The 15,157-nt window shown below is 40.8% G+C and overlaps 1 protein-coding gene across 27 annotated transcripts in view; it reads right to left on the bottom strand.

Annotated features, from left to right (window-relative positions):
• The window catches only part of ANKHD1 (ankyrin repeat and KH domain containing 1), a 141,667-nt gene that overhangs the window by 6,354 nt on the left and 120,156 nt on the right, over window positions 1-15,157 (bottom strand). For 13 of the 27 annotated variants that reach the window (XM_054489216.2, XM_054489232.2, XM_054489219.2 and 10 more), the window contains 6 exons: window positions 13,489-15,101; window positions 7,762-7,938; window positions 5,694-5,945; window positions 5,026-5,201; window positions 4,204-4,368; window positions 995-1,104 (listed from right to left, as the gene is read on the bottom strand). In XM_054489216.2, the coding sequence (XP_054345191.1) occupies window positions 995-1,104; window positions 4,204-4,368; window positions 5,026-5,201; window positions 5,694-5,945; window positions 7,762-7,938; window positions 13,489-15,101 (2,493 nt within the window). Of the gene's footprint in view, window positions 1-994; window positions 1,105-3,431; window positions 3,929-4,203; window positions 4,369-5,025; window positions 5,202-5,693; window positions 5,946-7,761; window positions 7,939-13,488; window positions 15,102-15,157 lie in introns of those variants that run through there. The other 14 variants (XM_054489227.2, XM_054489229.2, XM_054489228.2 and 11 more) reach the window with 11 other exon arrangements.

Genomic DNA, 15,157 nt, shown 5'->3' with positions numbered 1-15,157 from the left:
AGCATTACCAGAGCCCCTCACTACAGGGGGCAGGGTCCACTGGAAAGACATCATAACCAGTTGTATGTCTTGGTAGAAATACTTCTTGCTAGTCAGAGAACAAGATGTTCATTCAGAAGCTGTTTTCCTACAGGCTTGCTTGCCTTTTCTTGGATTTACAATGTGGTCCAAAGGTCTTTTTTTTTTTTTTTTTTTTTTTGAGACGAAGTCTTGTTCTTGTCACCCAGGCTGGAGTGCAATGGCGTGATCTCAGCTCACTGCAACTTCTGCCTCCTGGGTTCAAGCGATTCTCCTGCCTCAGCCTCCTGAGTAGCTGGGATTACAGGTGCATGCCACCACGCCCGGCTAATTTTTGTATTTTTAGTAGAGACGGGGTTTCACCATGTTGGCCGGGCTGGTCTCAAACTCCTGACCTCAGGTGATCTGCCCGCCTCAGCCTCCCAAAGTGCTGGGATTGCAGGCATGAGCCACCGCACCCGGCCCCAAAGGTCTTAAACAGTGGGAAGGAACCACATATACTAAGTACTCGTCTCTCTGGCTTGAAATTATAATGTAGCCAGCCTTTCCCCTTCTTTTTTTTTTGAGACAGAGTCTTGCTCTGTTGCCCAGGCTGGAGTGCAGTAGCATGATCTTGGCTCACTGCAGCTTCCACCTCCTGGGTTCTAGCAATTCTCCTGCCTCAGCCTGCCGAGTAGCTGGGATTACAGGCACATGCCACCACACCTGGCTAACTTTTGTATTTTTAGTAGAGATGGGGTTTCACCATGTTGCCCAAGCGGGTCTCAAACTCCTGACCTCAGGTGATCCACCCACCTCGGCCTCCCAAAGTGCTGGGATTACAAGCGTGAGCCACCATGCCCGGCCTCCGCTTCTATAAGTTAACTAAAACTGAGGATGGTCCTCTCTTGCACTAGTTTTCGGATTGGGAGAAGGACTTGGCCAGAATCTGCATGAAGAGAGGGAAACCATAGTTCCAAGTCCTGAAATTTCTTACCTCTGGTTAGGAGAGGCCACCATCAGCCGTCCAATTCTCTTCTTCGGTCTGGTTAGCTGAGGTGATGGGATTTCCCCTTTGAGAGCAGGGACTGAAGGAAGCAGACTGGCCTATAAAAGGGCAAGTCAGCACACTGTAGCCACAATAGGTTTAAAGGGTCTTAAAACATCAATAATTTTATTGGTAGCGGAATTTTATTACATTGAATACAAGTTGAAATAAGTGGGTCCAGAAACCTTGATGATATAGTTTCATTCCTATAGTTTCATTTCACTGGGTTTGATCTATACCTTAGCAGGATGTTTCTTCACAACTTGAAGGCTCACTAAAGATGTGCAAGGTCTTCTTCTACCTCCGCTAAAATCTCAATACTGGCCCCCATAATAATGGCAGGATTTATTTCAATTCCTTATCAGAACCAATGCTAGGGGCTCTCAAATCTCAGCACTGTAAACAATCTAATGGCTTCAAATATTTCCATATCTTATATTCTCATTCACAAGAAGAAATCCTGTGTTAGAACTAGAAGACTCTTGAGTTCAATTTCAGATGAGAAAAGTGAAGCCCAGAAAGGTGAGATGATTTGCCTAAGGCCATAACGCTTCAAGTGGCAGAAATGAAAATAGAATTTAGGCTCTGACTACTGACTACTGCTCCACTGTATCCATGCTGTCTCCTCCCATATCCCTTGTATATTTTGAAAGTAATTAAGTTCTTACCTGAGCTAGGTTTTATCCAAATGTTCAGGTTGGTAAAATAGCAGTAAAGTAGTGCCAGGAAGAGGCAGGCAGAGGAAGAAGAGATTTAGCAGGCGAAATGAGGTTGGGAGCAGGCTACTGGGATCCAAATAGTCAGAAAGAAAGGAAGGAAGTGCTGGTAAGAGGGAAGGGAGAAGCGCATCCTAAAGAACTACTCCCAACTGCATGACTGTAGTTTTCCTCCCAATTTTCCTAGGGATTCCTCATAATTATCTCCTTTCTCTTCATAAAATCTAGTTACTGACCTGAAATAAAATTTCTCATTTGGTTGTCCTCAAGGTGCAGAATATGGACTTAAGGCTCCTCCAGACAATTCAAATGTATTGTAGACAGTTAAGATAGAATAAAACTCACCTTTTTGTCCCACTGAATAATTTATTTAATATTATTTCTCACTAGTATATATTTCATCAAGAGTAGTTTCATTCATTTCACCAATTTTAGGTGATTTTTCTTGTTGCTGTTAATGGTAAGTGGAAACAGCAAGATATACAGGTGATCCAAGGAGTCTTTTGTGCCCCACCCAACTGCCCCCACAAAGGTCAAGGGGCCCCTTAATGATACTTGATGTGGTTATCAATCACTACAAAGTAGTAGCTTCAATATAAACAACACTTTCAAAATCCATTCAAAACAGAACATAAGACATAAGCTTAATTAAGGAAGCTTTCTCATATGTAAGATGATATAGAAGATTAAAGAAGCAGGTATATCTGACACAGAACAAACATGGTGTGTCTGATGTGGTCCTGGCTTTAGGACCTGGGCAAAGAAAATTAAGAATTCCTGTTGGCATAAGTGTAGAAAGGTGCTGCTAATATAGTTCTGTCCCTAGTTACTACTCTTTTTCTGTGCATCCTTCTTTGCCTTGATATGAGTTTTGGCTTCTCCATCAGCTCCAAACATTTTCTTGTTTCTTTTCTGTATTGCCTATACTGACCAGGAAAAATTCAGCTATATTAAAACACAAATAAGTTGATGACTACACTTTTCAGTGGGATAACTTTTCCTTCTCTATGCTGATTCTCGGCATAGCCTATGGTTTGGCCAAAGCAGCCCATTCCAGGGTTCCTCTGTTTAGCTTATTTAACATATTGACTATCCATGCTTAGGGCCATGGAACTAAGCCCAGAATTACTCACATATTTATAAATATTACTCAGCTGATTCAATAATACAACAGAATGATGGGAGTCACCTCCCTCTTATGTCCCAACTCATATAAAGCTTAAAGTATCTATAACCAGACAAATCTTTCAGATTAAAAAGGTCAGGAAGCACAGAAGGAACCTGAAGTTGATAATTTAGGTGTCCCTACATTTGTTTAGTGTCATCTGATTTAAATCCAATTGTCCTTATTGACATTCTCATGATCCATAGAGAAAAAACCTATCAGTGGCCTATCTGCTAGCTAAAGTCAGATAAGACACATTGCCAGAGCTTGAAACTTTCTCATATGTTAAAGGATTATGGAAGACAACAAGGGAACAAGCAATATTTAACACAGAATAAATAGGTAAATAGTCTTAAAAGTGCTTTTTCAAGGCAGTCTAAGAAGGGACTCAAAGTGTTAAATGTGAGAAGCCTGTTACAAATATAATATTAACCATCTGGTTCAATATAATGTGGATTGAGTGGTACCTGCATGACCACTGAAAGGATCACACCCCACTTCTAAAGACTGTTCATCTTTTTATTGAATATTCTGGTAAATATTTCACATTAATACAGGCTACATTACGTAGAGCCACAGCCACTATATGACAAGAAATTTACTCAACTTTTTCCTTTTAAGTATGTAAACAATTATACATGTATTTATCACCCTAAAAGGTTGAAACATGTAATCAACTAATTCTCTTCTGCATACAAGTAGTATTCAGTATGTTTAGCCAAAAGCACTAAGGTCATATGATCTTAAGTTCAAAATGGCTAAACTAACCAGAGAACATAATCAGGTGGATAGGAAATCAATTTGTTCTTATACAATGGGCAATCAAATTTCCATTGCTAAAGCCTCAGAGAAAATTTCTTAGGCACATTAAAAAAAAATCCCCATGGTTCTTCCAAGGTCATAGGTTTCTTAAACAAGGCTAAAGAGTAAAGACCTTCTAACTTAGTTGACATATTTGAGATGCATGTTTCCAATATGAGGTGCCCACGTGCCAGGCCAAATCTGAAAAGGGGGAGGAAAAATTGGAATTTCTAATTAGGAATCTTTAGACAGTTACAAAATGAATATATAAATGCAATGGCAATTCACTGTTTCTGCCTAGGAAGAATACACATATATGAAATAAAGTGTTCAGTAGCATCATCTTGATATTGAAAAAGCAATCCAGATCGAAATGGTCCATTACGACTTTTGATATTCAGTACTTATACTTCTCACAAAACAAAAAGAATGACATGACAAATCTAAAAAACAGAAGAGCATTAAGCCCATTTTACCTGCTGGGCATCAGTGCATTCAGTTGAATTTTGGATAACTTTTATCATAGGGTTCCAAGCAGGATCTGGGTTGTGAAGTCCATTAAACAGAGGGCCTCCTGGAACATCAGCAAGCTGAGGATGAGAGGGTATTATGGTGCCTCCATACATGGAAATTGGCAGACCCTAAAACAGCAGGAAGAAAGATTCAATCATAAAATTACTATAAATTATAAAATTACTATAAATCCCATAATACCAGCTTAGACTTCTCTAATGTTCCTCATTTAAAGAACTCCAAAAGATCCTATAAGTACAGTATGGCAGTGTTGAGAAAACAAAATGTTTATCTGCATCTGCAAAGCTTTTCAACAAAAAAGAAGAGAGAGAAAGAAACTAAATCCAATATGAAATCATCAGGAAGTTTCTCATATTTGATAAAAATAACCTCAACTTTCCCATATTTTAGTTTCATGAATAAGCTTGAGCTAAGAAGAAAATGGGAACTCTACATGATTGATTGCTGACTTAAAGCTGTCAGAGCAGACAAGTAAGCATCAGTGAACTCATGGCCAGCTTTTAAGAGGGGTAGAGGCCTCCCTCAAAGCTGTAGTAGCAGAGCACAAAGTGGCAAAACCCAAATCTCTCAGGTGTTTTCGGGGGATGGGGACATCTTTAGGACAAACTACTGTGGACAACTCTGTGCACTCCTGAAATTAAGCAAAAGATCTAGCAAAGCCACAGAAACAAAAGGGAGCATTATTTCAATACAAGGTATTCCTTAATGTGACTACATTGGCTGACAAAGTGTCAAACAAGTTACAGTGATGTTTGTCAACTCACTTTAGAAAAATCCACAAAACCACTTGCCATAGGCTGATGAAAAATGTTAGAGGGGGCTACCATTCCAGAATCATCTCTCTCCATTGGTTGATGCTGGGAGAATGTGCTTGGGTCTGATAATTGTTGATGCATTGGATGGTTCCCCATCACAGATTGCGACCAACCTGATAAGCCTTCTGGAAAGAATAATTGAAAACAAACTTTTAAATTTATTTGGATAAAACAACAAAACATTACCACTGTTATTACCAAACATTACCAAATGTTATTGAAATCTTTCCTCTGAAGAGCTCAAAGCATATTTATCACAGTCTTGCTAGCCAAAAAAAACCAGTTCCTGAAAAACTAGGTAAAGTCTTCTGAATACTCCACTTTACCCTGTCTTTTAAAAGATTAAGTACTCTCTGAAAGAACTCAAATGATTACTTAAGAGAGAAAGGACACACACTTTGAAACTTTTGTTTCTGATTAACTCTATATATTACCTCAACCAATATTGCAGACTCTGAAATTGGATTGAACTCAAAGATATAAACACCCTTCCCTAATTGAGTGTTAAACATAGGAACTAAGTTTTTTTTGTTTGTTTTTCTAAGGAACTAAGTTTTAATGGCAAACTTACAGCTTACTTAAGATATCCCTCCAGAGAGAGAGCAAGGCAATTGTACCTGACACAGCATTGACACCAAATGACCAGATTCCACTGTGTCCAACGGGAGCGACAAAACTGGTCCCCACTGGGGCTTGTGCAACAGACCCTCCTTGCCGAATTCGGGCCAGTCTCTCTGTTCCAATCGGGGGAGGTATCTTTCGATCCTGACTGGCACTGACTCCTTTTGGTTGGCCCAATGTTGGTGGGGCAGAAGTGGCTGAAAGAGGTGAAGATGATCCCGAAGAAACAGATGGAATAGGAGAGTCACCTGGTGGCAAAATATTTCTCTATTGTTTTATTACATATAAAAAACTATAAGAATATGAGAAACCTTGTTGGAAAGATCTATTCCACAACATAGGTTCTGTAAAGAAAATTTTCATTTTAAAAGAACATTCAAATAAAACATAATTTCTATAAACATTATCCTACATGATTTCTGCCTACAATAAGTATACAATAGTCTAAAAAATGTTTTCCCAATTGAACTAAACAATGCTAGAAAGGAAGCAGGCCACATTTGTTTTTATTCTAGCTCTAAATAATCTGCTCAAAACATTAGTGTCACTTTTTTTTTTTTTTTTTTTTTGAGACGGAATTTCGCTCTTGTTGCCTAGGCTGGAGTACAATGGCGTGATCTTGGCTCACTGCAACCTCTGCCTTCTGGGTTCAAGCGATTCTCCTGCCTCAGCCTCCTGGGTAGCTAGGATTACAGGCATGCACCACCTCACCCAGCTAATTTTGTATTTTTAGTAGAGACGGGTTTCTCCGTGTTGGTCAGGCTGGTCTCGAACTCCCAACCTCAGGTGATCTGCCTGCCTCAGCCTCCCAAAGTGCTGGGATTACAGACGTGAGCCACCACGCCCAGCCACATTTTAAAATTAACTAAAATGTGGCAATATTTGCACAGTACCTAGCATATTTTCTAGAAAACATCTGGTGACCCTCTATACTTGTTAGTCTTTTCTTTTTTCCCTTTCTACAGCCCTTTTTGTTTCTATAAGGAATAAGGTCAAATGTTAGCAAAGCATTATATGATTTTGATTCACAGCTTTGTTTCTTAATGGAACTCTTGGGTGATTTGGGTAATTTTCCTTGTCAAAAAAGCCAATACTCACTGACTACCTCGTGATGCTCATTAAAATAAAAAAAAAAATCCAATTCTGTTCAATTCCACATACTTCATCTGTTCTAAACATTGAAATAAATAGAACAAAGGGGCCAGGCAGGTGGCTCACGCCTGTAATCCCAGCACTTTGGGAGGCTGAGGCAGGCGGACCACCCAAGGTTAGGAGTTTGAGACCAGCCTGGCCAACATGGTGAAACCCTGTCTCTACTAAAAATATAAAAATTAGCCAGGCGTGGTGGCGGGCACTTGTAATCCCAGCTGCTCAGGAGGCTGAGGCAGGAGAATCACTTGAGCCTGGGAGGCAGAAGGTGGAGTGAGCCAAGATCGTGCCACTGCACTCCAGCCAGGGCAACAGAGCGAGACACTCTGTCTCAATCAACCAATCAATCAATAGAACAAAGAAATATTTTAACTTATAAAAGGCAATACAGTTTCATAAAATGTAAAAATACATAAGAAATCACACCAAACTGACCATATACAAAAATTCAACTTCTTTCCAGATTTAAGAAATAATTTTACAACACTGCTTCCAAAGGGTCCTTTTGTAAAACTACTTGCAGTACTTTTTTTTTCTTTCTTTTTTTTTTTTTTTTTTGAAATAGAGACAGGATCTTGCTGTTGCCCAGGTTGGTCTCCAACTGCTGGGCTCAAGCGATCCTCTTGCCTAGGCCTCCCAAAAGTGCTGGGATTACAGGTGTCAGCCACTGCACCCAGCCTAGTACCTCTTTTCTTGATCCAAGTTCTAGTGTAAAACATTTTTGGCTTGAAAGAATAATTCTCAAGTTTTCTATGCTAAAAATGACTGACAATTTTTTCACATGACCATAGAACAAAGCTTGGGCATCTGTATACCACTTAGTTTACTAAAGTTACAACATGGTGTTGTAACTGAAATAAATGATTTAATAACTTATTCAAATCTCTTTGGGAAGAGTTCCTCCAGGATTCCTACATGAGTTTGAGGCGCTTGTCCAAGGATGGGGAGAAAAATGTTGTCTGTTGAAACTAGGAGTCCCAACAGGAGCTGGCCCTTGCAGGAAAACCCTTGTTCCTGGTATGCCGGAAAAACTTGCCAGAGGAGCAGAAGAGGAAGATGGGGAGCTGCCTGATGGGTCAATGGATGGTAATCCTGAAATAAAACAGGTCCAAGACATCCAATTAGCTAAAAGTTTAAAATTGAAAGCCCAAGAAGACTTCCACCAAAGTGAGATAAGCTGTAAAAATAACCAAACAAATAAATAAAAGATAGCATGTGGCTCATTTTCATAGACCACAACAAAAACAATCCATCTATGTGATACTGTATGGCCAAATCCATTTTTTCCTTACAGTCCAGAAGAAACAAACAGCACTAGATACAGAAAAATGGGCTCAATGTTTAAGAGTGTCAGTCACCTGGAGTAATGTTCTAGATGAGTCTCAAAGCTTTTAACTGGAGGGGATATGAAATGGGAGTATGCTGTAACTAAGTAGCACCCAACAATAACTTCTGCATTCCCTTTTGTAGTCAATCTCAAAGTACAGCTTTTCATCTGTATAACTATAGTCATTTCCTATAGAAGATAAGTAACAAAATCTACCAATGTTTCCTTCCTCACAAGGAGGAAAAGCATACTACTGAGGATAATTTCAGTATTCTATCTGATAGAAAATATCAACAGTTGCAAACTATTATCAAAGTTTCTATCTAGTTTGTATAAATCTGAACTTAGCCATCTTCTCAAACTCCACTGCTTTCACTGGAGAATGTATTAGGAAAAGAGGATGAAGGTCTGGAAGAGGATTATGGTTTCTTATTTCAGGAAAAAGTAGTTAATATCAACATCGACTGTCAAAATTTCTTTTAAGCAGGTCTTATTTTCAGAGTTTGATTTCCCCATCATTAAAAAAAACGACTTCAAGATGTAATTCACATACCATATAATTCACCCATTTAAAGTATATAATTCATTGGATTTTAGTATATTCACAGGATTGTGCAACCATCAACACAATCAATGTTAGAACATTTTTGTCTCCCTTAAAAGAAACTCCATACTCATTACCTGTCATTCATTGGGTCCTCACCCTCATATTTCCATTTCTTTTTTTTTTTTTTTTTTTGAGACAGAGTCTTGCTCTGTCACCCAGGCTGGAGTGCAGTGGCACGATCTTGGCTCACTGCAAGCTCCGCCTCCCGGGTTCATGCCATTCTTCTGCCTCAGCCTCCCAAGTAGCTGGGACTACAGGCATCTGCCACCACGCCCGGCTAATTTTTTGTATTTTTAGTAGAAACGGGGTTTCCCCATGTTGGCCAGGATGGTCTCGATCTCCTGACCTCATGATCCACCCGCCTCAGCCTCCCAAAGTGCTGGGGTTACAGGCATGAGCCATGGCACCTGGCCTCATATTTCCATTTCTAAGCAATCACTAATCTTTCTGTCTCTATAGATTTGCCTACTCTGGACATGTGGGTAACAATGCATTTCCTACTTATTTCAGACTTTCATTATTGTGGTAGGCAACAGTAGGCAATTTATTACCATGCTTTCCTGGACAAAAAAAATTAAATTTTCTAGTGCTAACCAAAGTAGATGTTAGCAAAACCTAGAGGTAGTGAGAATACTGAATGTGGCTTTAAAAAGTCTATAAGTAGGAAGTGAATCATTTCTTTCTTTTTTTATTGAAATGAATCATTTCTGTAATAACCTCTTGGTTTTTTTTTTTTTTTTTTTTTTGAGACAGGGTCTTGCTCTCTCACTCAGGCTAGAGTGCAGTGGTGTGATCACGGCTCACTGCAGCCTCCACCTCTGGGCTCAAGCAATCCTCCTGCCTAGCCCCGCTGAGTAGCTGGGACTACAAGCGTGTACCACCACAATGAGCTAATTTATTTTTATTTATTTATTTTTTTTGAGATGGAGTCTTGCTCTGTTGCCGAGGCTGGAGTCCAGTGGCGCGATCTCGGCTCACTGCAAGCTCCGCCTCCCGGGTTCACGCTATTCTCCTGCCTCAGCCTCCCGAGTAGCTGGGACCACAGGCGCCTGCGACCACACCTGGCTAATTTTTTTGTATTTTTAGTAGAGACGGGGTTTCACCGTGTTAGCCAGGATGGTCTCGATCTCCTGACCTCGTGATCTGCCCGCCTCGGCCTCCCAAAGTGCTGGGATTACAGGCGTGAGCCACTGTGCCTGGTCCCACACTGAGCTAATTTTGAAATTTATTTTTTATCGAGACAGGGTCCCACTATGCTGCCTAGGGTGGTCTCGAACTCCTGGGTTCAAGTGATCCTCCTAACTTGGCCTTCCAAAGTACTCAAATTACAGGTGTGAGCCACCACACCTGGCCACTGTCAATATTTTTACAGTGAAATCTGTCAGTCTTTTGTAAAGATCACGATAGCTTTTTTTTTTTTTTTTTTCTTGAGACAGAGTCTTGCTCTGTTGCCCAGGCTGAGCATAGTGGCACAATCTCAGCTCACTGAAACCTCTGCCTCCCAGGTTCAAGCGATTCTCCTGCCTCAGCCTACCAAGTAGCTGGGATTACAGGCACCCACCACTACCCTGGCTAAATTTGGTATGTTTGGTAGAGACGGGGGTTTCCCCATGTTGGCCAGGCACTGGTCTTGAACTCCTGACTTCAAGTGATCCACCCAACTCAGCCTCCCAGCACAGGCATGAGCCACCATTGCCCAGCTAATCATGACAGCTTTTAAAGATCATGATATGCATTTTAGGGACATAAATGTACTTTTTAATAGCTTTACTGAGATTTAATTCACAAACCACACAATTTACTCATTTAAAGTTATATTATTCAGTAGCTTTTTGTATATTCACAGAATTGTGCGTTCATGACCACATCAATTTTAGAACATTTCTGTTATCCTAAAAAGAAACGCTGAAGCTGGGCGTGGTGGCTCACACCCGCAATCCTATCTCTTTGGGATGCCAAGGAAGAATAATTGCTTGAAGCCCAGGAGGTTGGGGCTGCAGTGAGCCATGATCATGCCACGGCACTCCAGCCTGGGCAACAGAGTGAGGCCCTATCTCAAGAAAAAAAAGAAAAAGAAATTCTGTACCCCTAAGCTATCACCCACCCTCCAATCATCCCTTCATCCTAGGTAACCACTAATCTACTTTCTGTCTCTATGGATTTGCTAATCTGGATGTTTCACATAAATAGAACCATAAAATAAATATCTGGTCTTTTGTGACTGGCTTCTTTCATTTAGTAAAATGTTTTCAAAGTTCATCCATGTTATAGCATGAATCAATACTTCTTTTTTTTTTTTTTTTAAGAGTCTTGCTCTGTCGCCAGGCTGGAGTGCAGTGGCGCGATCTCAGCTCACTGCAACCTCCACCTCCTGTGTTCAAGTGATTCCCCTGCCTCAGCCTCCTAAGTAGCTGGGACTACAGGAGTACACCACCACACCCAGCTAATGTTTTGTATTTTAGTAGAGACATGGTTTTACCATGTTGGCCAGGCTGGTCTCGAACTTCTGACCTCATGATCCAACCACCTTGGCCTCCCAAAGTGCTGGGATTATAGGCATGAGCCACCGCGCTTGGCCCTTTATTTCTTTTTATACCAAATACAAAATATTACGTTCTATAGATATACCACATTTTGTTTATCTGCTTGTCAGTTAATGAACATTCGGTTGTTTCTACATTTTGGCTATTATGAATAACGTTGCTATGAACATTGGTGTGCCAGTTTTTCTATAGACATATATATCTTCCCTAGGAGTAGAATAATGGGATCATATGATCATTCTTATGTCTAACTTTCTGAGGAAACGTGAAACTGTTTTTCCAAAGCAGATGTACCATTTTACATTCCTACCTACCATGTATGATGGTTTCAGTTTCTCTATTATCTTTCCCCATCTTAAGTATTACTACTTTTTTTTTTTTTCTGACAGTCTCGCTCTTTTGTTCGGGCTTGGAGTGCTGTGGCATGATTTCGGCTTACTGCAACCTCCATCTTCTGGGTTCAAGTGATTCTTGTGCCTCAGCCTCCCAAGTAGCTGGGACTACAGACCTGCAGCATCATGCCTGGCTATTTTTTATATTTTTAGTAGAGACGGGGTTTCACCATGTTGGCCAGGCTGGTCTCAAACTCCTGACCTCATGTAAACCACTCGCCTCAGCTTCCCAAAGTGCTGGGATTACAGGCATGAACCACCACGCTCAGTCAGTATTACTACTTCTTACCTGAAAACTAGGAAAGTAAACTATATCTGTGAAAAGAGCATCAATAAAAGAAACCATACAAGCAGTTAAGAAATGGGGCCAAGCTTATTAATCCCAGGCCCTAGAAGGAAGGTCAAGGATTAATGCTTCCTATCACATCCTGGGTATTGGCAATGAGCTCTTCTTTCACCCTCGGGCTTCTCTAAGTCTATACTACTTTCCCCAGATGAAAAGTTGTAATAGATGCCTATTTACAGAGAGGAAGGGAAAAAAATTTAGAGAATATTTTGGACCATAGATAGTCATATGCAGGCTTCTATTTCTATTTGAAATACAATATAACAGCTATGTTTTCCTGAAAAGACAAGTAAATGGAAACATATCTGAAATGAAAGCTAAGGCTACGCCATATTCATAACTCACAAATAATTTTAAACAACATAGGTCAGTTTATAATTAGCAACAAAGTAGCATGGGATATGGGGCAGTTTTCCAACTGGAAGAGAAATGCTAAGAGGCAATAATGACACATTCTGGGTCAGCCACATTTTTAATTTGTTTTTCAGAACAGTGCAGATTAGACTAAAATTTGGCTCTTAAACTATAGAAAATAGATTCTGGTTCTCCAAATATCTCCAAGCCAAAACTGACCTCAAATCTGTCTATATATTTCTCATAATGCCTCGGCAGCTAATTTATAATTTCGAAGAAGCAATAGCTAAATCTACGTTGGTCTTTCAAAAGTAAGAGCCTATAAATGACTGGGTCTCTTCAAATAGCTGTATCTAGGCTGGGCACGGTGGCTCACACCTGTAATCCTAGCACTTTGGGAGGCCAAGGCAGGCGGATATTGCCTGAGCACAGGAGTTCGAGACCAGCCTGGGTAACACGGCGAAACCCCGTCTCTACTAAAAATACAAAAAATTAGCCGGGCATGGTGGCGCATGCCTGTAGTCCCAGCTACTTGAGAGGCTGAGGCACGAGAAATGCTTGAGCCTAGGAGGTGGAGGTTACAGTGAGCTGAGACTGGGCCACTGCACTCCAGCCTGGGTGATAGAGTGAGACCCTGTCTCAAAAAAATAAAATAAAATAATAAAAATAAAAAATAAAATACATAAAAAACAAATAGCTATACCTAAAATAAACAACAGAGTACTATTAAACAATGTAAATTATGAACTTGCGCTTAAACACCTTTGCAACTTCAATTTTTTAAATCTAAGAAATGCAAACAATCACTATGTTTTTTTAAGTCTGTAAATTTGGAATCCTTGAAACATCCCTGGAGTTTTTTTTTATTAATATGAATAGACACCAATTCCAAGAAAATGGACTTACACCATGGTATAACTTCCTTACTATGAGGGACAGAAAGATCATAGAGAGAATCTAAGGCAGCTCATTATATGTAAGTGATTTACCTCTTGCTACTTTTTTTGTCCACTTAAGGTGAGATTAGGCCACAGGAGCTCCAAACTGAACTGCAGCAATAGTTAATAACTTACCAACTGGACTAGTAGAAACTCGCTGGGAAGGTGGTCTGAAACCAGGTGCCTTTGAGTTATCAGGGTGCATGTTTTCCAAGTGTCCAAGCACTGAGTTACCCAGGAACGCTGACTGAACAGTGAAAGAGGCATCTGTAGCAACTCGTGAGGACAGTGGACCATCTCCCCAGCCCTGGTTAGATGGCACCTGACTACTATCAAAAAGACTGCTGAAGTGATTGAAAAGGGTGGCTGGGCCAAATGTAGGTGGCAAAGACTTATTTGCTGGGTTTATGTGCATCTGAGAACCATTCATAATGTTCACAGCTGAAGAAAGCTGCACTGCAGCTGGTGGGCCTTGAGGTGGTGTTAAAGTAACTGGATTTGTAACAAAAATAGACTGGGGATCCTGGTGAATAGTTGCATTTGGTACCATGGAGTAAAAAGAACCTCTGGGCTGCATTCGATGAGAAACTCGAGGTGCTGGTACAGCTAACTGAGGTAAATTACTGGTGTCCTGATTATCAGCAGCAACCATTCTGGGTGATGTCAAAGTCAATGGAGCAGGTTCTGAGTTAGATGCAAAAGGCATTGACATAGGACTTAAATCAGACACATTAGATGGCTGTGCCTCCTCTTGTGTGTTACTGGAAGTAGGAGTGGGACTACTGGATGGGTGAGTTTCTGGAGCTCCCGGGGTGTTGCTGGCAGAGCTACTGCAACTGTTTGCAGTTGAAGATGGGGTACATAGGTTTGCCATGGGCTGGTCCTGTGTGGACACTTTCTCTTTGGTGGGTGGCACAGCAGAGAAAGACTCCATCTTTTGTGAAGAAAGCTGTGCTTGAGAAGTACTTGCAGGTAGAAATGTGGTGGGAGCTTGCCCGCTAGTGATAGGTGCAGAGGAGACAGAAGGCAGGGAACTACAAGTGTTTGTCACAGAAGAAATCACTGTTGCTGGAGGACTTGTCTTAGGCACACAGGCAAACAACTGCTTTCTGACTGATGAAGGAGTCCGGGTATTAGTGACACACAGTTGCTGACTGGCAGCAACTACAGAAGAGACAGTGATAGGACAACTGGCAGTAGCTAGTCCAGTAGACTCTGAGGGTAAAACAGTCCCGTTCTGGTTAGGTAGACGGCTTGTGTTATTATGCTTTGGAGAGCTATTTGTGTTGCCAGGATTCACAGGTCTCACTGGGAATGGTCCCCATGTGTTAGGAGAAGGTGAGAAGGTTCCTCCAAACTGGGCCATGGGTAAGCGAGGATGCCGAATCTGTTGCATAGTTTGAGCAGCCAGCAGGGCAAAATGAGGGTGAGGATAAGCTAAGGGTAGAGAAACTGGGAAAGAAGAACGTACATTTGTTGGAACATTCTTATTAAGTTTATTAGTGGGCTGGAACGTAGATAACGTTGTTGCCTGTGAAGTTACAAGAGTTGGAGCACCCAAAGGAAATGCATTTTTACTGGAAGCTGCTGTGGTACCTACTCCAGATGAGAAGTTAGCATGAATTGATTTGGTGCTGGCAGGTGTTCTGATATGATTTTTAGGAATCAAGTCTTCCAGTTCCTTAGCAGGATCTTGAATGAGTGCATTGATTAGTTGAACTGCATATCTTGTTGATTCTGTGCCACCCCTGAGGAAAAAAAAAACAGAAACAAGACCAAAAACATTAAAAAAAAAAAAAGGTAA

This window comes from Pongo pygmaeus, chromosome 4 (genome assembly GCF_028885625.2).
Source record: "Pongo pygmaeus isolate AG05252 chromosome 4, NHGRI_mPonPyg2-v2.0_pri, whole genome shotgun sequence".
Lineage (NCBI taxonomy): Eukaryota > Metazoa > Chordata > Mammalia > Primates > Hominidae > Pongo > Pongo pygmaeus.
Note: the sequence above shows the minus strand (reverse complement) of the source record. Positions and strands in the feature narration are given on the sequence as shown.